This window comes from Myotis lucifugus, unplaced genomic scaffold (assembly GCF_000147115.1).
Source record: "Myotis lucifugus unplaced genomic scaffold, Myoluc2.0 scaffold_276, whole genome shotgun sequence".
Lineage (NCBI taxonomy): Eukaryota > Metazoa > Chordata > Mammalia > Chiroptera > Vespertilionidae > Myotis > Myotis lucifugus.
Window position 1 is genome coordinate 772,844 of NW_005871324.1, and position 27,981 is coordinate 800,824.

At 44.8% G+C, this 27,981-nt stretch overlaps 2 protein-coding genes, 1 non-coding gene and 1 pseudogene across 5 annotated transcripts in view; all 4 read left to right on the forward strand.

Moving 5' to 3' along the window:
- Window positions 1-1,218: 1,218 nt before the first annotated feature.
- On the forward strand, window positions 1,219-13,338 carry SNAP29 (synaptosome associated protein 29). Of its 2 annotated transcripts, none has more exons than XM_006099557.3 (4): window positions 1,219-1,553; window positions 3,504-3,589; window positions 6,602-6,700; window positions 10,220-13,338. In XM_006099557.3, the coding sequence occupies exons 1-4, from the start codon at window positions 1,234-1,236 to the stop codon at window positions 10,375-10,377; spliced, it is 663 nt and encodes a 220-aa protein (XP_006099619.1). In that variant the 5' UTR covers window positions 1,219-1,233; the 3' UTR covers window positions 10,378-13,338. The 2 variants fall into 2 exon arrangements, with proteins under 2 accessions (XP_006099619.1, XP_014320501.1); XM_014465015.2 differs by having other exon boundaries at window positions 10,152-10,289.
- On the forward strand, window positions 3,859-3,993 carry LOC111828068. Its single transcript, XR_002831837.1, has one exon. It is a non-coding gene; the product is annotated as a small nucleolar RNA SNORA43 (small nucleolar RNA).
- Window positions 8,618-8,706, forward strand: LOC111828067 (annotated as a pseudogene).
- Window positions 13,339-21,843: 8,505 nt separating the features above from the next.
- Window positions 21,844-27,981, forward strand: part of CRKL (CRK like proto-oncogene, adaptor protein) — a 25,971-nt gene continuing 19,833 nt past the window's right edge. Inside the window, exon 1 of one of the 2 annotated variants that reach the window (XM_023763172.1) lies at window positions 21,844-22,721. In XM_023763172.1, the coding sequence (XP_023618940.1) occupies window positions 22,411-22,721 (311 nt within the window). In that variant the 5' untranslated portion in view covers window positions 21,844-22,410. The remainder of the gene's footprint in view (window positions 22,722-27,981) is intronic. The other variant, XM_006099519.3, reaches the window with a different exon arrangement.

Genomic DNA, 27,981 nt, shown 5'->3' on the forward strand with positions numbered 1-27,981 from the left:
GGCCACTGCACCAGCTACTCCCCCTGCCCCCGATCCTTTTGCCCCACCTGACCCTCTGATTACCTAACTTCTCAGCTATCAGTTTCTCACCCCTTTGGGGAGCCTCCCTGACCCCACCCTCTTAAACCATGTGGAGTCCCTGTCAGGGGCTTACCTTGCAGGGCCTCTGTCATTGTGTGTGGGTTTTCAAAGAGCACTCTGCCAGCCATGACTCCCTAGTGTCCTCACATCCGCACATGACCCTTAGACATACTTCATCGCGCAGGTGTCATCTCACATTGGGCAGTGTACACCCTCACAGGTCTTCAGCTGTCTTTCTACTTCCCCTTGTTCTATCAGGAATCTCTGTTTGACAAAGAGCCACAAGCCCAAGAGGAATTGAGATTCTCCTCTCTGCTGTCCCTCAGCATTGTATCTCCAATCAGATTTTTCCTTCAACCATCTTCTTTTCCAGTTAAACTTTAGAAAATTCCTTTTGCGGCTCAAGGAAGAGGGGGAATCACCTGTAATGCTAACACCTGAGCTAAGAGCTTTGTGTGTGTGCCCTTTACACTGAGGGCACTCTGTAGAGTTCACAGTCACCCTCATCTCTTAGGTGACTTCCCATTCTCACAGGAACCAATAGAGAGGCCCTGACATGACCCTCTTCTGAAGGATGGGAGCATGCCTTGGGACGGGAGCATTTGGGGCCTGCCTTTGTAATGACTGGGGTGCAGGGCCTGTCTGGTCTATTCTTTCTATCCTGGCCCTCTTGGTATTTGTTCTGCCAAGCCCTCATCCTCGTTGATTAGAACTAGGTCACAGATACATGGAAACCAGTCCTTCCCTCTGCCTGGGAGGAGGATTTAATAGAAGTTCCTCCTCTGCTGGCTTTCTGACCAGATCACCTACAGTAGACTCCAGCTTCCAGCTCACAGAACCTTCCAGAGACCAAAGCAGCACTCACTTCCTGGCCTTCCAGCCTCACAGCAGGACCAGCCACCCCTACATATTTCTCTGTGCTTCTGTCATAACATCTAAATAAGATGCTTGGTTACCTTACTGAGTCAGCACAGTGTTGTAGACTCTGAGAGTTTGAAAGACTGTGTCACTTGTAAACAAACAAAAAAAAATCTCACTATGAATTGAAGAAGGTTTTCTTTGTCAGGTGCTTATTACTGCTGTGACTCTCCAAATTGAGGTGGACAGGCCAAGGTGGGAGGGTAAGTCGTTTATAAGATGAGCTGAACTGTGATGGGAGAGTTCACTGTCAGGGAAGCCAAAGCCCTGGCCACCATTCCCACCCCCAGCTGCCCTCAGTGCCTATTCAGCTTCATTTCAAAAACATATAATGCCATCGCCTTTGGTTTTTCCCAGGAGCTCGTCCGTCAGCGAGGAGTCTTAGAACGCACAGAGAAGATGGTGGACAAAATGGATCAAGATTTGAAAATCAGTCAGAAGCACATTAACAGCATTAAGAGTGTGTTTGGGGGATTCATCAATTACTTTAAATCTAAACCAGCAGAGACTACACCTGAACAGAATGGCACCCTCATCCCCCAGCCCAACAGCAGGTGAGTGGGTCTTCAGCCGTCCTGAGGTGAAGTAGCAGAAAGTGGGTTTTAGTGCAAATAGCCAAGACCCTCAGGCCACTTCTAGTGCCTTAAAGAAATCCAAGAACCTTGTAAGTTTCTCATGAGGAGGACTTCCTCTTCAAACAATTTAAAACAAGCAGGACAAGCCACCCCTACATATTTCTCCAGCACTCCCAATTACCTTCACTTGATTGACATCCAGTCTGCAAATTCAGCATCAGTAAATGGGTCTCCAGTAAAATTACTGCTCCAGTAGCTGTGACCTCCCCCCAGTATTTTGAAAGAGAGAATATTCACTTCAGAAAGATGTGACTCACTTGACCAAATTTTTGCTTTAAAAAATCTTTATAGTGAACTTTTCCATATTTAATCCAAGTTGCCAATTGATTTTCATTTTAAAATTAGAGATTATTCTCAAAATTTTGGGCTAGAATATAATGAAATCATGCATGTGATTTTGACAGGCATTTAAATAACATTTAAAAAAATAAAAGAATCACCCTACCTGGTTTGGCTCTGTGGATAGAGGGTCAACCTGCAGACTGAAAGTTCTCAGGTTTGAGTCCAGTCAAAGGCACATACCCGGGTTGCAGGCTCAACCCCCAGGAGGGGGTGTGCAGGAGGCAGCTGATTAATGATTCTCTCTTATCATGGATATTTCTTTCCCTCTCTGAAATCAATAAAAATATCTTTCTTTAAAAAAGAACTGAGTTTCTGCTAAAATAGATTAGTACTATTCATATCTCAGGTCGGTGTCTGTTTTTATTATAAAAACTATCTATACAAAAACCTAAGCAACCGACCAGCCGGTAGCTATGACACGCAACGCCCACCAGGGGGCAGATGCTCTGACTGGTAGCTATGATGTGCACTGACCACCAGGGGGCAGATGCTCAACATAGGTGACTTGGCAGTTGCAGTTCTGGGGTGACACACCCGGAACCAGAGAGGAGGGAGCCTGATTCTGGGGTATGTCACAATCCAGGAGTAATGAAAACCTCAGATTTCAGAAGGTCCTGCTCTATTCTACACATCATAGAGCACTGGGGCCTGCAAAACCATTAGCCTGACAGAGTCTGGCCAGGTTTTGGAGGTACATGGGAGAGTAAGAGGACTTTTGTTTGCATGGTTCATGTAGAAGGAGGGCCAAAATGGAGGATAACTGGATTTCAGCTTGGCTGATGAAGTGGCCAGGCTACTGATTAGCAGAGGGGGAGAAGCGCAGACTGTGTGAGAGGCCCAGCTTTGGAGACGCGTGCCACACCTGTGGGGATTCAGTGGGGTGTTGGGTGCAAGCTGAGTATCTCTGAGTTGCCAAGAGAAGTCCCTGCTTACAGCTGGAGTTAGGCTTTGCAGGCTAGGAAGCAAAAATCAGATATTTTGTAGAGACTTACATAACGAGAAAATAAAATTTTAGTGATAAGTCAATTAATTGAGGGAAATAATAATTGAGTACAATTTTTGTGTAATACAGGTCTCTTAATGGAAAACTGAAATTCTTAATTGAGGTTCAATGTTAGTGTTCCCCATCATTTAATTGATTGCCAATGGACATCTGTAACGGCCATTCTCTGCTTGTGGCCGTACAAAAACAGGTGGGGGGCCGGATATGGCCTGAGGGTCAAAGTTTGCTGAGTCCCAGTCTAAAGCACCAAGTTGGTTTTTTCATATGTTCCTCTTCCACCTGGGACTAGAGTCCTTGTTTTCCTGAGGGAGGGCCACCTAACCAGATGCTTCACTTCTAAAGCCGGTGTCTTGGAAGCTTGCCACATGGCCAGTGGGGCTCCCAGCCGTGCTGATGGAATTCCTGCTTTGGTCAGAGGAAATATTTGATTTTCTCACACAGGCATTACTTAGAAAGATTGACTGTACTATCATAACTGTTTTTCCTTTCTAAAGTTTCCCTTTTATCTTAACTTTTATCAAAAGGTTGAAAGAAGCTATAAATACAAGTAAAGAACAGGAGGCACAGTACCAGGCCAGCCACCCAAACCTCAGGAGGCTGAATGACTCAGGTTAGTGGGGACCTGTTTCCTCCCACGTTTGTCTTCTGTGGGGAGACCTCTGGATTTGGTGTTGGCCCTGATGGATGGGGGCGGGCAGCAGGGACTTTCTGCTGCTGCCATCCCACATGCTGGATGACATGTGTTAGGGACCCAGCGTCACTCTCGGGGAGCTGGAGTTGTGCATTACTTTGGAGGGTGGAATGATGAAGTGGGAGCCTGTGTCCCATTGAAAATGAGCCTGAGTTCTGGCAGTGAAAAGCCAATTGTAAGCTGCCCTGCGGGTGCTGGACCTGCGGCACCACAGACGCGGCTGCCGTGCTGCACCTGTGACGCCAGGGCACAGAGGAAGTGGCTATTTCTACGCTCAGTGCTCAGAACAGTGGGCACTAAGAATGGTTTGTAGCCTGACATTCCTGGCACGCCCGGCTGGCTGGCGTTTGGGGTCCACGTGCGCGGCCGGCAGACCTGTGCTCAGGCTTACACTTGGGAACCGCGGGCGGAACCCTCAGCACTGCTTTTGCTTTTCCTCTGGACGACAAGGCTGTTCAGTGGGGTGGGTGCAGATGCACGTGGCAAACACCGTGGGGCTGACCAGCACAGGGGCTCCTTCCTGGAGGGTTCATAGGGCTGGGCGGGTGTGCGCTCCCTGTGGCCCTGGGTGGGTGGTTGGGAGCCACCTGGCACATGAGCACCCACACTAGAGACCCTGAGACAAGCAGTGCACTTTAGGGAGCGGGAAGGGATTGGTCAGTTAGGGGTGGGGTGGGGGTGCCAGAGGTTCGCTCCCAGCATTTGCCTGTCCATGAGTTGGGAGTCGGGGCCCCACGTGGATCCCCTCAGTGGGCCGATGGTAACTGCAAATGATTGTCCTAGCTAGGGCACTGGGGAGAGGGGGGCTGTAACCCTACTGGGGTGGCAGGTATAACCCACAGTAAAAAAATATATTTTTTAAATAAGAAAAGCCAACTGCAAGAAAACCCCTATGGTTAGTAGAATAATGGCTCCCTAAAGATGTCCAATCCTAATCCCAGACCCTGTATGAATACTATGTTATATGGCAAAAGGGAAAATATGGTTGCAGAGGGAATTATAGTTGCTAATCAGCTCACTTGAAGTGGGCAGATTATCCTAGGTCAGTGGTCGGCAAACTGCGGCTCGCAAGCCACATGCGGCTCTTTGGCCCCTTGAGTGTGGCTCTTCCACAAAATACCGGCTCTTCCACAAAATACCGACTTCTGCACATGGGCCACGAAGTTTCTTTTTTTTTTTTTTTAAATTTTTTATTTTTATTTATTTATTTTTTAAAATATATTTTTATTGATTTTTTTACAGAGAGGAAGGGAGAGGGATAGAGAGCTAGAAACATCGATGAGAGAGAAACATCGACCAGCTGCCTCCTGCACACCCCCCACTGGGGATGTGCCTACAACCAAGGTACATGCCCTTGACCGGAATCGAACCTGGGACCCTTCAGTCCGCAGGCCGACGCTCTATCCACCGAGCCAAACCGGTTTTGGCTGGGCCACGAAGTTTCAATTGCACTGTACGTGCGCACCTGCACGTAGTATTTTGTGGAAGAGCCACAATCAAGGGACCAAAGAGCCGCATGTGGCTCGAGAGCCGTGGTTTGCCAACCACAGTCCTAGGTTATCCAGTTGGGCCCAGTATAGTCACAAAGGTCCTTTCTAAGTGGAAAAGGAGGCAGAAGAGGGAGTGTCATAATGGGAGACTGGAGATACTATGCTGCTGGCTTTGAAGATGGAGGAATGGGCCATTATGCAGGTGACCTCTAGAAGCTGGAAAAGGCTAGGAATTGAATTCTGTCCAAGATCCTCCAGCAGGAACACAACCCTGTTGACACCTTGATCTTAGCCCAGTGAGACCCGTGTTGGACTTCCGACCTGCAGAACTGAAGGGTAAGTTTGTTAGAGCAGCAGTTGGAGACTAATGTAGCCCCCAAGCTTGAGTGAGGGGAGAAGCAACGGCATGGAAAAGGTGTGCAAGGTAGAATGTTTTGTTTGAAATCATCTTGTTGATATCAAATGACCGGCCCAGAAACATCCCTTACCCAAAAAGGAATTTAGGCCTTCTTGGGGCTTCTGTAGACTCCTAGAAAGCAAGGCACAAGGAAGGGCTCCAGAAACCAGATGATTTCTGTGCTTTCTAGATGCCTTCAAGGAAAGTAGGACACACCCTGGAAGCATCAGAATCCACTACTGTCGTGGTTGGCACAGCTAAGGAGAGGCCTGATGGAGGAAGAGCCAGGGGTCAGGAAAGGCTGAGATCAGTGCAGTCCAGTCTGCAAAGGCAAAAACCATGGGACAAAATAAAAGAAAACTAAAATAAACCTGGGAAAAAATCAGGGTCTTCATTCCCTAAAGAGGTGGAGCAGGAGCCTTACAACCAAAATACATGATTTTAAGGAATTAATGGAAGTTTTTATTTGGCATGTTTTAAGAGACTCAAAAAAAAAAAGAAAATGACATTGTATGTGTAGAATGGCTTCAGTATTGTTCAGTATTTCTAGGGGTAAATGTATAGTACATTACTTATCATTTCTTTTTTCCTTATTTTGTTTGAATTGAAAAGAAGTAGAAATAAGTTTCAAAAAGAAAAAAAAATGCCCATTATTCCATCTCTATAACCTAACAATTTTCATTTTTAAACCTTGTCCTTTAGACTGTGTCCACAAGCATGTGTGGTTGTGCATTGTGGCAGTTCCACTGCCATATTATTACTTGAATGTATCTTTGTCTTCTGAGCTTGGGTGTCTGTGTCTGACCAGGTCACTTGTAGCTTAAGGGTCTTTGATTCTGAAAGGATGCCCTGAGGAAGCATCTCTCCCTCCCCCAGGGCTCCTGCCCCTGCATGTTATCCATTCACACACTCATCTCTTCGATTGGCTTCTGGTTCATTGACCTTATTCCGTCCACCCATTTTGCATATTAAGATTAATCTAGTGAAGCAACATTTCTAGAGACATCAGTTAAAAGTTCTCCTGGTATTTCTTTCTAAACTCAGACCTCATCCCTGAAGGGACCGTTTCTGCTGTGAGTACCGAGGCTTACCCGAAGAACCCACACCTTCGAGCCTATCACCAGAAGATTGACAACAATCTAGGTAAGACTGAAAGTTGCACCAGCCTCCACAGATCCCTTACTCGGGATACTTGTCTTCCAGGCAGCTCAGCCAAACCAGCCAGTCCACTAGTAGGCACCCAAGTTCTCAGGACTAAAACCTGGTGCCTGCCTTTCCCTGATCACATGTCAGATCCACTACAAATTGTGTCCGTCTCACCCCTCATTCTCTAGAGCAGTGATGGTGAACCTTTTGAGCTTGGCGTGTCAGCATTTTTTTTAAAATATATTTTATTGATTTTTTACAGAGAGGAAGGGAGAGGGATAGGGATAAAGAGTTAGAAACATCGATGAGAGAGACACATCGATCAGCTGCCTCCTGCACACCCCCTACTGGGGATGTGCCCGCAACCAAGGCACATGCCCTTGACCGGAATCGAACCTGGGACCCTTCAGTCCCCAGGTCAATGCTCTATCCACTGAGCCAAACCGATCAGGGCATGTGTCAGCATTTTGAAAAACCCTAACTTAACTCTGGCGCCGTGTCACATATAGAAATTTTTTTATATTTGCAACCATAGTAAAACAAAGATGTATATTTTTGATATTTATTTTATATATTTAAATGCCATTTAACAAAGAAAAATCAACCAAAAAAATGAGTTCGCGTGTCACCTCTGACACGCGTGTCATAGGTTCGCCATCACTGCTCTAGAGTCTGTTCACTTCTTTTCATTCTCACCTCTTGTGTGGATTATGACATCAGCAGGGACCAGGAGTCCCTGAGAGGCCACACAGTGCAGCCGGAACCATGCTCACTTCATTCTTACCACCTGGCATGCAGAGCCCCATTTTCTCCCCTGCAAGCCAGGCTCAGGAACAGAACCTGCCTCTGAAGACTGGGTAGGGGGTACATGAGCAACACCATCAAGCACGTAGGAAACTGCCTGTCCTGTTAAGAGCAAGCACTCATGTGGCCCTTATAGCACATTGGCCACGCAGCTGGGTTCCTTACTGTCCAGGTCTCTTGCTCTGGCCTCTGGTCCCTGCCTGCCTCTCCGCACTCCTGCCCTCATCACTCTGAGTTCTTTACTTGCCCACAGCTGCCATCTGCATGGAGTGTCCTTCTTCCCACTCTGCAGGCTGGCTCCTTCTCATGCTCTCAGCCTTGCTTTAATGTGGCCGCCTCTTGTCTATCAGAGCACCCTATTGTTTCCACTACAGTGGCTTATCTGATGTCATCCTGATGAGACTATAAGTTCCTGAGAACACAGGACTATTTCAATTTGTCACCACTTTGCACCCAGGGCCTACGAGGCAAGCACTCAATGATTATTTTTTGAATGAAGGGAGCAAAGTCAGTCATTTGAAGTTCAAATGGAGGAGTGTTGTGGGTGCAAACACTAGGGGTTGACTTTGTGAGCCACTTTCATGCGATTATTCAAGGTGGTGTCTCAGACAGTGTTGCCTCCTCTGACCTTTGCTGCATGAACAGGAACCTCCCCCCTGGCTGGTGTCCCAGCTGCTGATAAGCTTCCTAAGGCCTTGGGAGACCTCACAGGTTCTCTCTTTCTCTCTAAAACCGATTTTTTTTTTTTTAAATTTACAAAATAAACTCAGGAATCATAGGGCTGAAGACTATCCTTCTTTCATTGATCCTGTTTAGATTTGTGGTGCCAGTGCCAATATTTGTGAATTCTGGCCTTTTTTCACTTAGTGTTTTATCTGCAATTTAGCAGTTAAAAGGCTTACAAAGCACCTCCTCTTCTCTCTTTCCTCTGGCTCTTTCCTGCCCTCTTGTTCTTAGTAAAAGGGCAGAAAGCAGCTCTGGACATGCCCATTCCTACTCCCCAGGTGCAGGTGCACGTGTGTGAGTGCGCACACACACACACAGAGTCATGAAACCTAGGAAAGAAGCTTCATCTTCACCCAGAGAGAATCAAGTCAAGACTCAATTCTAGTGCTCTCTTCGGCAGCACATATACAGAGAAGATTAGCATGGCCCTACGCAAGGATGACATGCAAATTCGTGAAACGTTCCATATTTATTTTTAAAAGAAAAAAGGAAAGATAAAAAGACTCATTTTTTAAAGTTGACACAGCCTCATCAGGGAATCCCAGAATCCCTCTGCATGCCTCTTGCCCCCAACTTACCCTCAGTTCTCTTTAGGCCATCTGTGCCAGGTAAGCCTTTCATGTACTCCTAAGACTGGCCACAACCTTATCGACATTGTCCCTCTTGAAAACAAATGTGAGATTGATTTTACAACTTTTTAGAACAGAAGGAAAAGATTTGTTACCAATAGTGGACCAACCTAATGAGGGAAATAGAATGAGTTCAGAAAGGGGTCTTGTGGCCAGGTGCTCCCGGGGGCCTTTCTCTCACAGGGGGCTCACCTCAGCTGTGGTCAGGGTCCTGGGCAGGCCAGAGCTCACCTAAGGAACAGAGTCAGAATTCACACTCGGGCCCAGTGGAATTAGCCTGGATTTCCTCTCATGCTACACTTCCCCTGGGTGGAAGTGGGACTCTTGTTGTATTTCAACTTGAATTTCAACAGTAATGATGTAACCTGCACAAGAGTTGAACCTTTGCCAAAAGCAGTGTACTCCACAGTTACCTGGGGCTCAGCCAACTGGCATCTCTGAAGGAACCCAGCACCTCAGCATTTCATTCCTTTTGAGCCTGGTGGATACAGGGGCTCCCGTTGCACAGGATTCCCAGGTCTATCTCAGACATGTTTCCAAACTGGGACCCTCATATTTTTCACTGTGGATCTGTGCTTGATTTAGCTTTAGGGCGCTAGAGATGGAAGGAAGGAAAGCAGGCACTACTTACTCACTCAGACATGGAGTTCTTGCCCCTGAAGAGCAAGTCAGTGGGTCTGGTTAAGAACCAGTGTACCTCTCCCAGATATTCATGTGGTCTAGGAAGGGAACTTGTTTCCAGGCCCCCCTGTACTCTTTTCCGTGGGTACTAATTGATCTTGCAATTGGCAGCAATTTACTAGAAGGTTCAGAGGTTGCTGAAAAAATACGTAGGTCTAGATGAAGTTTATAAAACACTGAAAGGACAAACACCATTATATTAACAAGTGGTTAACTTTGGTGGGTAGTGTGGGGAAGAGTGGATTTTACATTAAGAACATACTACTTTCTATTGAGTAAACAGATTTTCTTTTCACTTGCACATATTTTGGAAAATGTAACCAGAGCGCTGGAGGTTAGCCTGTTATGTGAGGAAGAGGACTTTGTAATTTAAATGTCACTGAACAGCCCGGCCAGCATGGCTCAGTGGCTGACACCGACCTATGAACCAGGAGGTCACGGTTTGATTCCCGGTCAGGGCACATGCTCGGGTTATGGGCTCGATCCCCAGTGTGGGGCATGCAAAAGGCAGCTGATTGATGTTTCTCTCTCATCATTGATGTTTCTTTCTCTCTGTCCCTCCCTCTCTCTTCCTCTTAAAAAAATAAATGTCACTGAACACCTGGAAGGGAACAAGAAGCAGTTCCCGATGCCATCACTGTTTGCTTAGACCTGCATGTCCTTTCCTTTCCCACAGATGAGCTGTCCACAGGACTGGGCCGGCTGAAGGACATAGCCTTGGGGATGCAGACAGAAATTGAGGAGCAAGATGACATTATTGGCCGCCTCACAACCAAAGTGGACAAGTTAGATGTCAATATAAAAAGCACAGAAAAAAAAGTTCGACAACTTTAAAGACAGTGAAGAATTTCCACTCCATTACGATGAAAACATTTGAAAGATCTTCTTTTAAGTTCCCAAGAAATTTCATTTATTATTTTAGTATGTAATTTAACATGTGTTTGCAAATGTTATAATCGAGTGGGTCTTAAGAGATTTTGTTACGAGGAAGTGTGCGTCCCACTTTTTCTGAGCCAACACCTCGCTCACTTCTTTGAACTGAATGCTTAGAATTTTAGTCTGAGCACAGTCTCCTTGCCTTGAATATCGTGGGCCTTTGATTAATACCATGCTGGAATGAGAAGGAAAAACTGCATTTATGACTTTAATGAGCATATGGAAAGATGTGGGTGGAATTTTAATCCCTGTTTATGGTATGTCATTCCTAGGCCTTACCCATGAGTCAGAGTGCTAAGGGACCCTGTGAGCCAGTTTGTGTGGGAGGATCTTTCCTTCCCAACACCTTTATTTCGCAGCCCTGCTCTCTGTGACACCTGGAAATACGCAGGGAATTGGATATTCCTTCTTCCTGATTGCCCTCATCTCTGACACACTGTTCCTGATTAGGGGCAGATTCTCCACTGGCTCAAGGCTGTGCCTGGCTGACCACCTGGGGGCACTATGTAGTTGGTGGGAATGGAGCATCACAGAGACATGGCCAAGCAGTGGTCTTCACTGAGCCCTCCACTCCTCTGGACTCTCCCTGACCAGCCTAAGTATGACAGTGTTCACTCAGTGCCTGGGTCTCTTGACCCATCCAGGGTTCCCACTCACTCTCCTTAAATGTCTTACAAGGTGACTTGACTCAGCGCTTGGTTCTCTGCTGCCAGTTTCAGGACTGGAACTCACAAATGATGCTGACTCTATAAAAGGATTTGGCTGAAAGAGAAAGCCCTACATTATCATTTTGAACTGGTCCAGTTTGTTCTTCCATTTTACAAAAAGAATCACTTAAAAGCATTAATTACAATTGATTTTTATAATTAAATGGATTCTTTTTGTGTTGGTACTCCAACAAAATAATTGAAGCCACAAGGCACTTTGTGTTTTTAAAAAACAAATCAATTAAAGTATTTTGAAGATGTTAAAGTGCTCAAGGGGACTGATTTTAATAAGGCAGTTTAGGTCAATTTTTAAATAACAGTGCCTTTCAACTTGAAACATGGCACTGGCTAAGTGACCTTCACCACTTCCATTTTGTAGCCTATAAACAAATCCCTTAAAGCAAAGGAAACTTCTTTAAAGTGCTGCAGCACTGCATCAGTATATATATAACAATTCGTTTGTTAAAGGTCCATCCCATAATGCATGACCTTCCTAAAAGTACTGACAGCCTCCATCAGTAGATATTTACTGTCAAGTTTCAGCCACCTCGGAGTATGATCCATGTCATGAATATCCCAGGACGTGAGGATGTGATTAAAAGTAATTACTAGTAAGTTAGACACTTATTTATCAGATGAGCTCATTATGATTATTCTCTTCATAACTGGTAAAAGGAAAATTTTTTAAACATGTACTCAGCCCAAACTAAAGTTCACAGGGCTTTCAGCAAAAAGGCTGCTAAACATGAGGCCAGACTACAGAGCAGCCAGGAATTACATTTCCACTCAATCTAATTGTTTCTGTATTTTTCCTCACTTAACACCTTCCTCCATGTAATAATTGTTTCTCCTTGTTATGAGGCATAGACTCATGGAGATCAGTCATTATACCTCAGACCTAAGCTTTTTATTTTCAAATAAAGGCGATCTTACTGCCAAACATTCTCTTCTGCAACCTTCCATATGCCTAATGGGATTAGTGATTTAACTGACTTGAAGCAAAGTAGCACCTTATTTTATGTACCTTCCCTGTCTTTCTTTGATGAAGCCAATCACCTCACCCCATATTTTTAACCCAGGCATATGGAAGGGGAGTTGCTCTCACTTTTAAAGAAGTTTATCTTCCTCTGACACATTTGTTTTTGTTCAGATCCCCTAATTCTAAGGCTCTGCCAAGGGACTGTCTCTAAGCTATGTGCTGGCCAGCAGCTTCTGTCTGCTGGGTCTTCACCCCTTTTCCCACACCCCCTAAGGACCTGTTGGTGATTCTACTTTATAAAGCTAAGTTGTGTTTCGGAGAACAAGGGGAGACCTAAGGAGTCTCTTTGATCTTTGCACATGATGGTGGTGATCAAAAAGAAAACATCTTCCCTCTAGAGCAGCGGTCGCCAACCTTTCGGACCTCACAGACCATCAGTGGTCCGCAGACCACCGGTTGACAAACGCTGCTCCAAAGGTTTCCTTAAACCAGCGGTCGCCAACCTTTCGGATGACCTTGGCGACCGCTGCTCTAGAGACACTCGGAGGTGCCCAGGCTAGGGTTGGGTGTTGGGGGCTTTGGTACAACAGACAAGACCAGTGAACTCATCCTCGTGGCTAGATGAGCCCATAAGACATTTTTATTTCCACTTTTGAGCTGAAAACAAACTGTGCCTTCAAAAAGGTGGCTTTTCTAACTTTAGGTTGGTTATATGTTAAATGTGCTACTAACTTTAAAAAAGTACATTCTCCAGTGGAAACTATTTCTAATATTTAGTGTTTTGTAACTTAGCAGTGGGGTTGTCTTTTGCATTCTGTAGGAAAAGAGACCTGAATTTAACTTAGGTGACAAGAAATACAGAAGTGTATTTTAATTTCTCAACTTCTTTTTATGAGTATGTAATTTTAAGTGTACACTACACCGATTTAGTAAACAGCTTATAGTTTGCCTACATAGACCTTGTCTGCAGAATTTTAAAAGTTAGCAATGTTGTTGAGCATCTTCAGCTCTGATGGATGAAATGTCTTATGTGCAGAATCATGATCTAGTCATTAAAAGTGCTCATGGGAAGGTGGGCTTTTTCTTCAGAGTCTATCAGAACAGCTCTTATGCTCCATGCCTTCAACTTAATGACCATATTCCATAAAATAAAATGTGAAGTTTTTAAATCAACTTTGCTCTCCGACACAGTCATTTTCAAATAAAGGGCCAAAATATAAATGTTTACGCTCACAGACCAAACTGTCTGCCGCAACTACTCCACAATCATAGCACAAAAGCAGCCAAAGACGATATAGTAAGTGGCGATGGCCCTGGCTGGTGTGCTTCGTGGTTAGAGCATTAGCCCATGAACCAAAGAGTCACAGGTTCAATTCCCAGTCAAGGGCTCATACCTGGGTTGCAGGTTCAATCTCCAATGGGGGCCATGCAGGAGGCAGCCAATCAATGATTCTCATCATTGATGTTTCGATCTCTCCTCCCTTCCTCTCTGAAATCAATAAAGATATCTTTTTTAAAAACACACAAAAAAACAGTGCTGTAAATGGAACTGCCTGGCTTACATCATATACATTTCTGCAGTCTTTATGGAATCTGCACCCAAAGAAGATTTCCTTTGTTCCAATTAATTGCTCTTTTTTTGTTGTTGCTTTTTGTTTGTTTTTTTAATCCTCACCCGAGGATATTTTTCCACTGACTTTTTTAGAGAGAGTGGAAGAGAGAAGGAAAGACAGAACTAACACATCAATTGGTTGCCTCCTGCATGAGCCCTGACCAGGCCTGATCCTCAGTAGGAGGCGTGCAGAAGGCAGCCAATCAATGATTCTCATCATTGATGTTTCTCTCCCTCTCCCATCCTCTCTGTAATCAAAAATATTTTTTTAAAAAACTAGAAAGTGTAATGATCTGGAAACTATTCTCCCAAATTGATGTAACTTCATTTCTACTGAAAACTCTTAGCCATGCTTTGATCTTTGGTCCTAACAAACATAAAAAGGTACAGTTGTAAAAGTAGGCGAGATAACTGCAAATAAAAATATTTCCAAAAATATATATATAGATAGATATATTTCCATCAACAACTCTATTGATGGTGCTCCATGTAAAACAAAAATTACGTAAAAGAGGAAAGAAGACATTAAGAAAGTAGATACAGCCCTAACTGGTTTGGCTCAGTGGATAGAGCATTGGCCTGGGGACTGAAGGGTCCCGGGTTCGATTCCAGTCAAGGGCATGTACCTTGGTTGCGGGCACATTCCCAGTACAGAGTGTGCAAGAGGCAGCTGATTGATGTTTCTCATCGATGTTTCTAACTCTCTATCCCTCTCCTCTCCCTCTCCCTTCCTCTCTGTAAAAAATCAATAAAATATATATATTTTTAAAAATAGATACAGCTCGCCGAAACCGGTTTGGCTCAGTGGATAGAGCGTCGGCCTGCGGACTGAAGGGTCCCGGGTTCAATTCCGGTCAAGGGCATGTACCTGGGTTGCGGGCACATCCCCAGTAGATGTGCAAGAGGCAGCTGATCGATGTTTCTCTCCCATCGATGTTTCTGACTCTCTATCTCTCTCCCTTCCTCTCTGTAAAAAATCAATAAAATATATTTTAAAAAAAAATAGATACAGCTCAGTGGTTGAGAGTAAACCCATGAACCAGGAAATTACCGGTTCGATTTCTGGTGAGTGGGCCAATGCTCTAACCACTGAACACACCAGCCAGAGCTGATTGTCACACTTTTATATTTTTATTGATTTCAGAGAGGGAGAGGGAGAGGGAAAGATAGAAACATCAATGATGAGAATCACTGACTGGCTGCCTCCTGCACATCCCCTACTGGGTTGTATGTGCCCTGAACCAGGAATTGAACCTTGACCTCCTGATTCATAGGTCAATACTCAACCATTGAGCCATAGTGGCCAGGCCGATTGTAACTTTTTATTCATTTTTATTTTTTTGATTGTAGCTTCTTAAACTATGAAACCCCTGAGATTGTATCTTCTTGTTGAAATAAAGTATCCGTAATAGAAAAAATAACCACATGAAATCACCTCACACCTGTTAGAATGGCTATTATCCAAAAAACAAAATAAAATAAAATAAAATAAACAAGTGGAACCCATAGATAGAGAACAGACCAACAGCTGTCAGAGGGGAGGGAGGTTGTGGGGCTGGGTGAAAAAGGTGAAGGGATTAAGAAAAAACAACTCATAGACAGCAGCATGGTGATTACCAGAGGGGAAGGAGGTGGAGGGAGGTAGAAGAGGCTAAAGGGGAGCTACATGGTGATGGAAAGAGACTTGACCCGGGGCGGTGAACACACAGTACAATATACAGATGATGTCTTATAGAATTGCACACCTGAAACCTACATAATTTTATTAACCAATGTTACCCCAATACATTCAATAAAAAATTATAACAAGTGTTGGTAAGGATGTGAAGAAAAGAAAACCTTTGTACATTATTGGTGGGATTGTAAATGGGTACAGCTGCTATAGAAAGCAATATGGAAGTTATGCCCTAGCTGGTCTGGCTCAGAGCATTGGCCTGCGGACTGAAGTGTCCTGGGTTTGATTCCGGTCAAGGGCACATGCCTGGGTTGCGGACTCGAACCCCAGTAGGGGGCGTGCAGGAGGCAGCCAATCAATGATTCCCTCTCATCATTGATGTTTCTATCTCTCTCCTCCCTTCTTCTCTGAAATCAATAAAAATATATTTTTAAAAAATATGGAAGTTACTCAAAATTTAAAAATAGAACTAGCAGCCGTGGCCGGTTTGGCTCAATTGGCCTGCGGACTGAGGGTTCTGGGTTCGATTGAGGTCAGGGGCACATGCCCGGGTTGTGGCCTTGATTCCCAGTGGGGAGCATGCAGGAGGCAGCCAATCAATGATTCTCTCTCATCATTGATGTGTCTATCTCTCTCTTCCTTCCTCTCTGAAATTAATAAAAATATATATTTATTTTTTTAATATATTTTATTGATTTTTTTACAGAGAGGAAGGGTAGAGGGATAGAGAGTTAGAAACATCGATGAGAGAGAAACATCGATCAGCTGCCTCCTACACACCCCCAACTGGGGATGTGCCCGCAACCAAGGTACATGCCCTTGACCGGAATCGAACCTGGGACCCTTGAGTCCACAGGCCGACGCTCTATCCACTGAGCCAAACCAGCTAGGGAAAAAAAATCACTATCTTGAAAAGATGTCTGCACTCCCATGTTTATTGCAGTATTATTTGCAATAGCCAAGCTATGGAAACAACCTAGGTGTCCATCAATTGATGCATGGATAGAGAAAATGTAATGTGTATGTACATACAATGGAATATTTTCCAGCCATAAAAAAAGGAGACCTAGCTAGTTTGGCTCAGTGGATAGAGCATTGGCCTGCGAACTGAAGGGTCCCGGTTTCGATCCTGGTCAGGGGCACGTACCTCAGTTGGCAGGCTCCTCCCTGGCTTGGGCCCTGGTCGGGGCTGGTGCAGGAGGCAACCAGTCAATGTGTCTCTCTCACATCAATGTAGTATCTCTCACATATCTGTGTGTCTCTTTCCCTCTCTCTTCCACTCTCTCTAAAAATCAATGGAGTGCCTATCAGCAGATGAGTGGATTAAAAAAACTGTGGTACATCTTACACAATGGAATACTAAGCTGCAGTAAAAAAGGAGTTCTTACCATTTGCAACAGCATGGATGGAACTGGAGAGCATTATGCTAAGTGAAATAAGCCAATCAGAGAAAGATAAATACCACATGATCTCACTCATTTATGGAATATAATGAACAACATAAACTGATGAGCAAAAACAGATCCAGAAACAGAGAAGCATCGATCAGACCGTCAAACCTCAGAGGGAAGGTAGGGGAGGGTGGGGTAAGGGGGAGAGATCAACCAAAGGACTTACATGCAAGCATATAGGCCTAACCAATGGACACAGACAACAGGGGGGTGAGGGCATGAGTGGGGGGTATAGGGCAGGGGTGGGCAAACTTTTTGACTCGAGGGCCACAATGGGTTCTTAAACTGGACCGGAGGGCCGGAACAAAAGCATGGATGGAGTGTTTGTGTGAACTAATATAAATTCAAAGTAAACATCATTACATAAAAGGGTACGGTCTTTTTTTTTTTTAGTTTTATTCATTTCAAACGGGCCGTAGTTTGCCCACGGCTGGTATAGGGGGTAACGTGGGGATAAGAACACATATGTAATAACTTAATCAATAAAAAAATTTTTTTTAAATCAATAGAAAAAATATCCTCAGGTGAGGATTAATCAAAAAAAAGAAACATCAATGATGAGAGAGAATCATTGATAGGCTACCTCCTGCACAACCCCCTACTGGGGATCGAGCCCACAACCCTAGCATATGCCCTGAACATATGTGACCTTCTGGTTCATAGGTCGATGCTCAACCACTGAGCCACGATGGCTGGGCAGGCCTTCTTTTTTAAAATTCTAGTAAGGGAGAGTTTTAGTCCACAGTTGCTTGAACGTCTACCCAGAAGTTCTTTCTTCTTCCTGAAGCCAAACCCACAGTCTTGTTTGGTCTAACTCAGGCCTGGGTGGCCCCACTCTTACTAGTGTTTGGTTTAGGAAGGGCATGTAGCCCAATGGGGTGGGGATAGGAAGAGGCATCTCATAAGGTTTCTGGAGGAAGTGCTCTATTCTTAAAAGCGGACACAAAGTGCTCGGGCTGTTGTGGCTCAGCTGGTTGGGCTTTGTCGAGTGCACTAAAAGGTCTCTGGTTTAATTACTAGTCAGGGCTCTCAAAAAATTAATGGAAAAAATATCCTCAGGTGAGGATTTTTTTAAAAGAGAGAGAAGAGAAATTCTGCCATATACAACTTAGATGGCTCGATCCCCAGTGGAGGACATGCGGAAGGCAGTGATCAATGTTTCACTCTCACATCCTGAGCTGCCTTATAAGACTTCATATTATGGGAAATGACAAATGCCCTTACTGCTTAAACGAATTTGAGTCAGAGTTACTCATTGTTGCAGCAGAAAGTTTGCCTGGTTAAGATGGTTATACGATGAATCCCTGGTGAGTAAACTTTTGTAAGATCACTGAGTCACTCGAGTATTACAGGTATAGACGGATCTGATGGTCTAATCCAAGGAGGGCCCCTGACCTAAGTCATGACTACTTTTTGAATAGGCTTTGCACCAGAAATGGAGTGAGAGGCTTCTAGGTGACCTGGAGGGTTAAACAAAAACAGTATTCATTTTCAGAAGGAAAGATGTCCAGAGAAACCACTAAGATGATGTATAGGAAATGAAAACATGGAAACAGGGACCTGAATGGGAAAACACAATGGTTCATGCTTTTAAACAGTTTTAAAAAAAAAAGTTTTTAAAGTTTCAGTTTTATGTTAGGAAAGGGGGACTTGGAATTCAAGGGTTCTGTCCACTGTCTGTATCATTAAAAGGTGGTTTTAGCCCTAGGTAGTTTAGCTCAGTAGATAGAGCGTCAGCCTGCAGACTGAAGGGTCCCGGGTTTGATTCTGGTCAAGGGCAAAAGTGGGCTCAATCCCCAGTAGGGGGCATGCAGGAGGCAGCCGATCAATGATTCTCTCTCAACATTGATGTTTCTAATGTTTCTATCTCTCCCTCCCTCTCCCTTCCTCTCTGAAATTAATAGAAATATTTTTTTTAAAAAAAGGAGATTTTACATGTATAGAAATTAGAGTACAATGAAGAGAATTATAAGATACTTTCTCCCTCAAGTAGAGATGGTGATCACAGGGGTTGATGCAAACACTCATAACATGTAGGCATTAAGTCTCGTTTGTTTTTAGACAAAGATTCCTAGTTCTGGCTCTGTTACAGAATGACCATCCTACCTCCCATTATGGTACATAAGTTATATGGCATAAATGGTATGGTTATTGATTGAAAGTTATTTTTTAATTTGAATCAAACTATTACTATTACTTAAAAGGCAGGGTCTCTCGCCCTAGCCAGTTTTTCTCAATGGTTAGAGCATTGGCCTGAAGACCGAAGGGTTTGATTCCTAGTTAATGGCATATACGTTGGTTGCAAGCTCGATCCTTGGCCCTGGCTGGGGCATGTGCAGGAGGCAAACAATGGATGTGTTTCTCTCACATAGCTGTTTCTCTCTCTGTGTCTCTCCCACTTCTTCCACTCTCTCTAAAAATCAATGGAAAAATATCCTCGGGTGAGGATCAACCAAAAAGAAAGAAAAGAAAATGGAGCCCTGACCAGTTTGGATCAGTGGCTAGAGCGTCGGCCTGTGGACTGAAGAGTCCCAGGTTCGATTCCGGTCAAGGGCATGTACCTTGGTTGCAGGCATATCCCCAGTAGGGGGTGTGCAGGAGGCAGCTGATGATGTTTCTCTCTCATGGATGTTTCTAACTCTCTATCCCTCTCCCTTCCTCTCTGTAAAAAATCAATAAAATATATTTTTTGTAAAAAAAAGAAAAGAAAATGGAGATTTTTTCCCCCACTCTCACCCACTCATTTTAAGATCTACACACTTTTTAAAAAATATATATATATTTTATTGATTTTTTACAGAGAGGAAGGGAGAGGGAGAGTTAGAAACATCTATCACCTGCCTCCTGCACACCCCCTTACTGAGGATGTGCCCACAACCAAGGTACATGCCCTTGACCGGAATTGAACCCAGGACCCTTCAGTCCACAGGCCAATGCTCTATCCACTGAGCCAAACCGGTCAGGGCAACACGCTTTTTTTTTTTTATATATATATATTTTATTGATTTTCCACAGAGAGGAAGGGAGAGAGATACAGAGTCAGAAACATCGATGAGAGAGAAACATCGATCAGCTGCCTCCTGCACATCTCCCACTGGGGATGTGCCCGCAACCAAGGTACATGCCCTTGACCGGAATTGAACCTGGGACCTTTCAGTCTGCAGGCTGACGCTCTATCCACTGAGCCAAACCGGTTTCGGCTACACACTTTTTTTTAAAGGTAGAGTGTTTGCCTTTTTAAGATATATATATATATATATTTTACCGATTTCAGAGAGGAAGGGAGAGGGAGAGAGAGATAGAAACATCAATGATGAGATCGAGCCCGCAACTGGGGTATGTGCCCTTGACCGGAATCGAACCCAGGACCCTTCAGTCCACAGGCCAACGCTCTATCCACTGAGCCAAACCAGGTAGGGCAAGGTCTACACACTTTTAGAGTATGGAGGTAAAAGCCCAGGAAGAGGCTGAATAATAATAATGGAAAAACACATAAATGATGCTCAATATGTGCCAGGCACTATTCTAAGCACGTTACATGTATTTGCTTGTTTAATAATACATGAAGCATGGATGGAATGATTAAGTAACTGGCTCACGGTCACTCAGTTAGTCAACTGCCTGAGCCAGCATTTGAACCCAAGCAGTCCAGCTTCAAATTCTGTGCTACTCAGATTGTACCTGAGACTAACATATTATGAAAGTGTTTTGGGGATTGGTGAAAACGTGCTGATGTTGAGTCACAAAAGGCACTAGGCCTGGACCATTTAGTTTACCCTAAGAGGGGCATCACCTATCACCCTACAGTCTAGAATATGTTCAACTTGGGGGGTAGGGGGTATGCAAAGGGCCAAAATGAAATTCCACTGACAGAAGGATCTAAGTAAGAGTTTGTACTGCCTTTGAGGATGTGCTTTCTTGCCTGTCCGGTTCCTGGGGTGGTATTATCAATAATCGGGCACCAGTAGCCTGGAGGTTTTACTCGACAGTCACCCGTTCACCCAATATTTGAGCATCAACTCAAGGCCACAAATTGTGCTAGGCCCAGAGTCGAACAAGATAGACAAGACCCCCACTTTCTTAAAATGTACATTCTAGCCCGGCAGGCGTAGCTCAGTGGTTGAGTGTCGACCTATGAACCAGGAGGTCACAGTTCGATTCCTGGTCAGGGCACATGCCCGGATTTCGGGCTCAATCCCCAGCGGGGAACGTGCAGGAGGCAGCCGATCAATGATTCTCTCTCATCATTGATGTTTCTATCCCTCTCTCTTCCTCTCTGAAATCAATAAAAATATAAACAAGGGGGGAATGAAAGAGTAACTCGGAGAAGCAAGCTGAACCTCAGCAGGCAAGGTCTTAAGGCCACGCCCAAGAGATGTCTGTATTTTATTTGCATTAATTCAGCGACGATGATGACCACATTACCTCAGGCTGTACTTCCTAGGCCACTTAATCCTGGTTCATCCGACCGTCACCACCCCACTTGTGCCTGTCGGGTTGTCTGGTCACTCCGTGTCCCTTAGCCTACCAGGCCACCTCGGCCCGGGGTCACCCAATCTTCATCTGTGGTCGCTTCAGCCCCCGCGGTCATCTCCTTCCCGAGCCCCTGCAGGCTATCCGGCCCCACCCCCTCGGCCGGCCGGGTCACCTCAGGGCCACGCCTCCCTGGCCGAAGATTCGGGCTCGCACGCTACGCTTTGTTCCCCAAGCAGGTTTCGAAACGCCGCTCCCTCTCGGCTCCAGCTGTTTCCCTGCCAGCGCTAGGAGACCCGGGAGTGGCAGCGCCCCCGGCGGCGTACCACGACCCAAGAAGGGAGTGCCCGCCGCCGCCAACGCCTCCGCCTCCTCCCGGAACGCGGGAGCCTGAGCGAGCGGCTCACGCCCCGACCGTCACGATCACGCTCCTGATTGGCTGAACCGCTATACGTCACGGGGAGGGCTCCGGCGGCAGCTGGGAGCGGAGACCGCGCGTGCGCAGACCGAGCGCGCTGAGCGGAGGGGGAGGTGGCTGGCAGCTTCTCCCGCGTCCGCCATTTTGTTGCTGTGGCTCTTGGGAACCGGCGAGGCAAAACCACCCTGGAGGCGCGACGCTTCTTGGAGTTCGGTGCTTGGTGTGGCCGCTGGGGTCGGTGTAAAGCCTTAGGGGTGCGGAGCCGGCGCGTTTCAGGCCTGGAGTGAGTGGAGGGAGGCACCCCAGGACGTGGGGCAGCCCGAGAACCCCGGGGCGGCCTCCGCTGCGGCTCGGCTTCGCCCGCCCCGACCTCGGGCTCTGGTCCGCATTCCCACGCCGGCTCCTTCCGTGAGGAGGCCCCGGAGCAGGCGGGCGAAGGCGGAGGATGCTGCGGACCCGGAGCCGAGAGGAAGGTGCTGGCTCGGTCCTCTAAGCGCGCCTCGAGGTGTGCCGAGAGGCCCTTCTTCGTGCCCGAAGCCGTCTGCCGGGCGAAGGCGTCCAGAGCAGGCGAGAGCAGCCGCCGCCCCGACCCGGCCCAGAGCCTCGGCCCGACACCATGTCCTCCGCCAGGTTCGACTCCTCAGACCGCTCCTCCTGGTACATGGGGCCGGTGTCTCGCCAGGAGGCGCAGAACCGGCTCCAGGGCCAGCGCCACGGCGTGTTTCTCGTCCGCGACTCCTCCACCTGCCCCGGGGACTATGTGCTGTCGGTGTCCGAGAACTCGCGAGTCTCCCACTACATCATCAACTCACTGCCCAACCGCCGTTTTAAGATCGGGGACCAGGAGTTTGACCACTTGCCGGCCCTGCTGGAGTTCTACAAGATTCACTACCTGGACACCACCACCCTCATCGAGCCTGCGCCCAGGTACGCGAGCCCACCCGACCCCCCAGGAGGGTCGACAGTGGCCGGGTTGGTGCATGGGGTCGATCCAAAAGTGTGTGTGTGTGTGTGTGTGTGTGTGTGTGTGTGTGTGTATGAATGAAGCAAATTATTGTCCAGAAGGCATTCCGAATGGAAGGCTGGTGTCAGGATCTGGGTCACTTTGGCTGAGGGGGATGCGTCTTAAACATGTTAATGGCGGTTGCATAGTTAAAAATTAAAATGTACGTATTTGTTTTTTTTTGTTTTTTATTGCCATTCGTCACGTTCCCTGTTTGGTTATCATATGAAAGCAGAGTTTTGCTGTTCGGGAGTTTGGGTTTGTTTTTGTTTTGTTTTCTTTTTGTTTTTACCTTTTTTTGGACTATAGACTTCTTTGAGAATCTGAAGATAGCCGTGGCATCCTCCCTCTCCCCAAAAATGCATGTACACACACGTTTGCACACCATTCAAGGTTCTTGGATTCCCTGCAGATTTCTGAAAGCCAGGTTAAGAACTTCTGTCCAGCAACCTTTGACAAATTAAAATGCTTTAGCATTTAGAAACAAAACCCTTTAACTGAAATATCAGAATTGTATATTAATAGCTGGTGCCAAGTTTGAAATAGACAGACACCTATTATATCATACATTAAATGCAAAAACTTGAAAAGAGGGCACATTGGTTTCAGTGAGGACTTTTAAATTTTTATTTTATTTTATAGTTTTTCTTAAAGCTGGACCGTTAATAGGTTAACTTCATTTGGTTAAATTACAAGGCAAAGTAAGACTAGAATGTTTACTTACTACTGTAAGGGAAATTTTTGATTGACATTTTCTTTATATCCTGCTTGATTTTTAAATGTACTTTTTATATCAAGGCTAATGACTTAATATCTGTTTTTAGAGTTAAGAACCCTAAGTGACACTGAGCATCAAGCATTGCCTTTTCCAAGTAAAATACATTCTTTTTAAAATATGTATATTTTTGCCCTGACCAGTTTGGCTCAGTGGATAGAGTATCGGCCTGCGGACTGAAGGGTCCCAGGTTCGATTCCAGTCAAGGGCATGTACCTTGGTTGTGGGCACATCCCCAGGACGAGGTGTGCAGGAGGCAGCTGATCAATGTTTCTCTCTCATTATTGATGTTTCTAACTCTCTATTCCTCTCCTTTCCTCTCTGAAATCAATAAAGATATATTTAAAAAATAAAATAAAATATGTATATTTTTATTGGTTTGGGGGCGGGGGGGACATCAATGATGAGAATCACTGATCTGCTGCCTCCTGCACTCCCCTTCCTGGGGATTGAACTGGAAACCCCAGCATGTGCCCTGACCAGGAATCCAACCATGACCTGGTTCATAGGTCGATGCTCAACCACTAAGCCACACCTGCGGGTGATTCATTCTTTTATTTGATTATTTGCTTTAATTTGCCTTAGTATTTTATCAGAGATTTTTTTCTTTTTAAGTTATGCCAAATTTGAGGTGAAAATAAGAGATATTGCACTGCCCAATTTGTTTCTTAAAATCTTATTTTTAAAGACAGGGTGCTAATATACGTAGGTTTTGGGGGGATGAAATGTTTTCGATTTTATAGATTTGCTGACAAGATATTGCTATGAGCTTTAAACATTACAAGCTATTAAGGAGCAGTCACTGGATGCTTCACCTGTGTTGCTTCTATGGAATAGAGAGAAGAAACAAAGCCATGGCAGTATAATGGCTATAAGATTAACTACTGAACTAAATAGACTTTTTTTTTTAATAGCAAAGGTGGAAATTTATTGAAGAACAAGTACAGACTTCCATGTGGGGAGCGGGAAAGAGTCCTGTAAATAGACTTTAAAAAATGGGAGAAAGCGGTTATAAATCAAGTACTGTATAACAAATACCTAGACACAAAAGAATCTGATTGGTGAAACTTCAGGTCCCTGAAGATGCTAGTAACTGGACTCAACTCTGAGCACAGTATAATTACAATATAAGGAGTTGGAGAGAATCTTAGAACCCACTGTAATAAGATTTTGTAACATTTTAGGAAATGACTTCCCTAACTTGGGAAGGTGAATTATATCATTAATTTCAGGCATTTTTTTAAGCCACACTATGTGCAAGGCATTGTGCTTACTTTGAGGTGACAGGTACTATATAATACAGCTGTTCCAAAAAGTGTGAGTAAATAAATGGCTTGATCCCCTTCCAGAGGAAGAAAAAGGAATATGCATGCTGCAGTGGCTTCCTGCTACCCACAAAAAAACTACTCCAAATTTTTCTTATACTGTCTTCCCAAATACCAAATCTATCTTTGATATCTTTGCTTACTGCCTCTCCTAGCTTGATGCACCCCTGTTAGTCCTCTCACTCATTCCCTGGGAACCTTTGTTTAACTTTAGGCTGTTGGCTCTTGGTTGGCTGCCTAACTCCACCCACTCCTCACCTATTGAAAGCCTACCTGTTGTTCCAGGCTTCTCACAAATAATAGGGCCTTTCCCTGACCCTCCCCCTCAAATTCAGCTTTAATTGTTTCTCCTTCTCTATGCCCGCCATCCCAGGCATGTCGTAATTTAGCTTTTTAATTTCCCTGATATCTCTCATAGGCCTTTCAGTGCTGGTTGAATTAGATCCTGACGTGTATACTTTGTTACACCGAGTCTTTGGATTGCCTCTCCCAACCCTGAAATTTATGGATTAGGTTTGATGTTATTAGCATTAGCCTTTGTAGAAAACTAGAGGCTAGTTACTCCAACCTTGGCCCGATGGAAAAATCAGTGTAATGCTTCTTCTTGGCCTGAACAGGATAAATTAAGTGGTTTAGCTTTTTAGGCATCAAAACTGAGCTCTTTTTTTAAATAAATTTTTATTGCTATCAGAAAGGAAGAGAGAGAGAGAAACATCAATGATGAGAATCATTGATTGGCTGCATCCTACACAGCCCCTACTGGGGATCGAGCCGGCAACCGCAACCCGGGCATATGCTCTTGACTGGAATCGAACCTGGGACCCTTCAGTCGCAGGCCCGATGCTCTATCCACTGAGCCAAATAGGCTAGGGCAAAAATTGAACTCTTAAAGCCAGAATTTCATGCCCCTTGACTAATAATTTTTTTTTTTGTTTATTGCTTAGCAGAAGGTCATAACTGTATGACTTCCTCAGAATTTAAGAATTGGTGCTTATTTTGTTCTAGTCGATTTTTTAAATTAGAATACTCCTTAACAATTTTTTAAATTATTCCTCACCTGAGGATATGCTTATTGATTTTGAGAGAGAGAAAGAGAAACATAGATGTGAGAGAGAACATCAATTAGTTGCCTTCTGTACATACCTGGACCAGGGATTGAACAAAGTGGCAACCTAGGTATGTGCCCCGACCGCAGCCTTTTCATATACAGGACTGCGTTCCAACCAACTGAGCCACAGGGCTGTTCCTTAACTTTTAATTTTATATTTTTATTCATATATTTACAAGATAATTTTATCCCAGTGATAGGTACTATCACTGGGATAGTGATAGGGAAAGATGGATGACATACATACTTTCTCCATCGTGGAATTTGGAGGCAGGCTAAAAAATAAAAAAGGGCCTGGCCGGGTAGCTCAGTTAGAGCATCATCCCTATATACCAAGGTTAGGAGTTCAATCCCCGGTCAGAGCATATACAAGAATCAACCAATATGAATACATAAATAAATAAGTGGAACAACAAATCAATGTTTCTCTCCTCCCTAAAATCAATAAAAACTTAAAAGATAAATAAAATGTAAGATTAATAAGTGCTGCCAAGGACATAAACGTAGGCCAAGATAATATAATGGAAGGAACTTCCCTGAGGTACGATGGTCAGAGAAAGAACTAAACTACCTATGGGTAGAAAAGAAGAGCAAGCCTTGGAAAGACCTAAGCTAGGGAGGGGAATTACCATCCAAGCATAGGGTAGAGCTTGCACAAAGTCCTGAAGTGAGCCCTGGCCAGTGTTGCTAAGTGGTTAGAGCATCAGCCAGAGCACTGAAGGGTCACGGGTTCTATTCCTGGTCAAGGGCACTTACTTAGGTTGCAGGTTTGATCCCCAGCCCCAATTGGGGCTTTTGGGGGAGGCAACCAATCAATGTGTCTCTTTCACATCTCTTCTCCTCCCATCCTCCTCTCTCTGATCCCTCCCTCCCTTCTACTCTCTCTAAAAATCAATGGAAAAAATATCCTCGGTGAAAATTAACAACAACAACAAACTCCTGATTTTGGGAGTGTGGTTATTTGATTTTGTTTGTGTTTGTGGGTTTTTGTTTGTTGGTTGCCTTGTTTTTGTTTTTTAGAGAGAGGAAGGAGGGGAGAGAGAAACATCTATGTGTTGTTCCACTTATTTATGCATTCATTGATTGCTTCTTGTATGTACCCTGATGGGAGATCAAACTCACAATCTTGACATATCTGGACTATGCTCTAATCAGCTGAACCATTCAGTCAGGGCTGGAGTGTGGTTGTTGTTGTTGTTTTTAATATATTTTTATTGATTTCAGAGAGGAAGGGAGAGAAACATCAATGATAAAAGGGAATTATTGATTGACCATTGACCGCCTCCTGCACGCCCCCTACCGGGGACCAAGCCCGCAATCGGGCTTGTTCCCTTGACTGGAATCGAACCTAGGACCCTTGAGTTGGCAGGCTGACGCTCTATACCAGTGATGGCGAACCTTTTGAGCTCGGCGTGTCAGCATTTTGAAAATCCCTAACTTAACTCTGGCGCCGTGTCACATATAGAAATTTTTTGATATTTGCAACCATAGTAAAACAAAGACTTACATTTTTGATATTTATTTTATATATTTAAATGCCATTTAACAAAGAAAAATCAACCAAAAAAATGAGTTCGCGTGTCACCTCTGACACGCGTTGATCAGCCGCCTCCTGCACATCTCCTACTGGGGATGTGCCCGCAACCCAGGTACATGCCCTTGACCGGAATCGAACCTGGGACCTTTCAGTCCACAGGCCGACGCTCTATCCACTGAGCCAAACCGGTTTTGGCAAAAGACTTGTATTTTTGATATTTATTTTATATATTTAAATGCCATTTAACAAAGAAAAATCAACCAAAAAAATGAGTTCGCATGTCACCTCTGACACGCGTGTCATAGGTTCGCCATCACTGCTCTATACACTGAGCCAAACTGGCTAGAGCTGGAGTGTGGTTCTTATTAGTAAAGGAAGAGGTAAAGAGTTTGGAGATACAATGGTCAAGATAAGGAAATTGGATTTTATTTAAAGTGCA

Excerpts from the sequence above, each read along its gene's own strand:
- SNAP29 (XM_006099557.3), top strand. The coding sequence starts at position 1,234 with ATGGGAGAGTTCACTGTCAGGGAAGCCAAAGCCCTGGCCACCATTCCC. Across the intron at positions 1,554-3,503 it reads ATCCCCCAGCCCAACAGCAG|GTTGAAAGAAGCTATAAATA; the intron begins GTGAGTGGGTCT and ends TTTTATCAAAAG. Across the intron at positions 3,590-6,601 it reads CAGGAGGCTGAATGACTCAG|ACCTCATCCCTGAAGGGACC; the intron begins GTTAGTGGGGAC and ends TTCTAAACTCAG.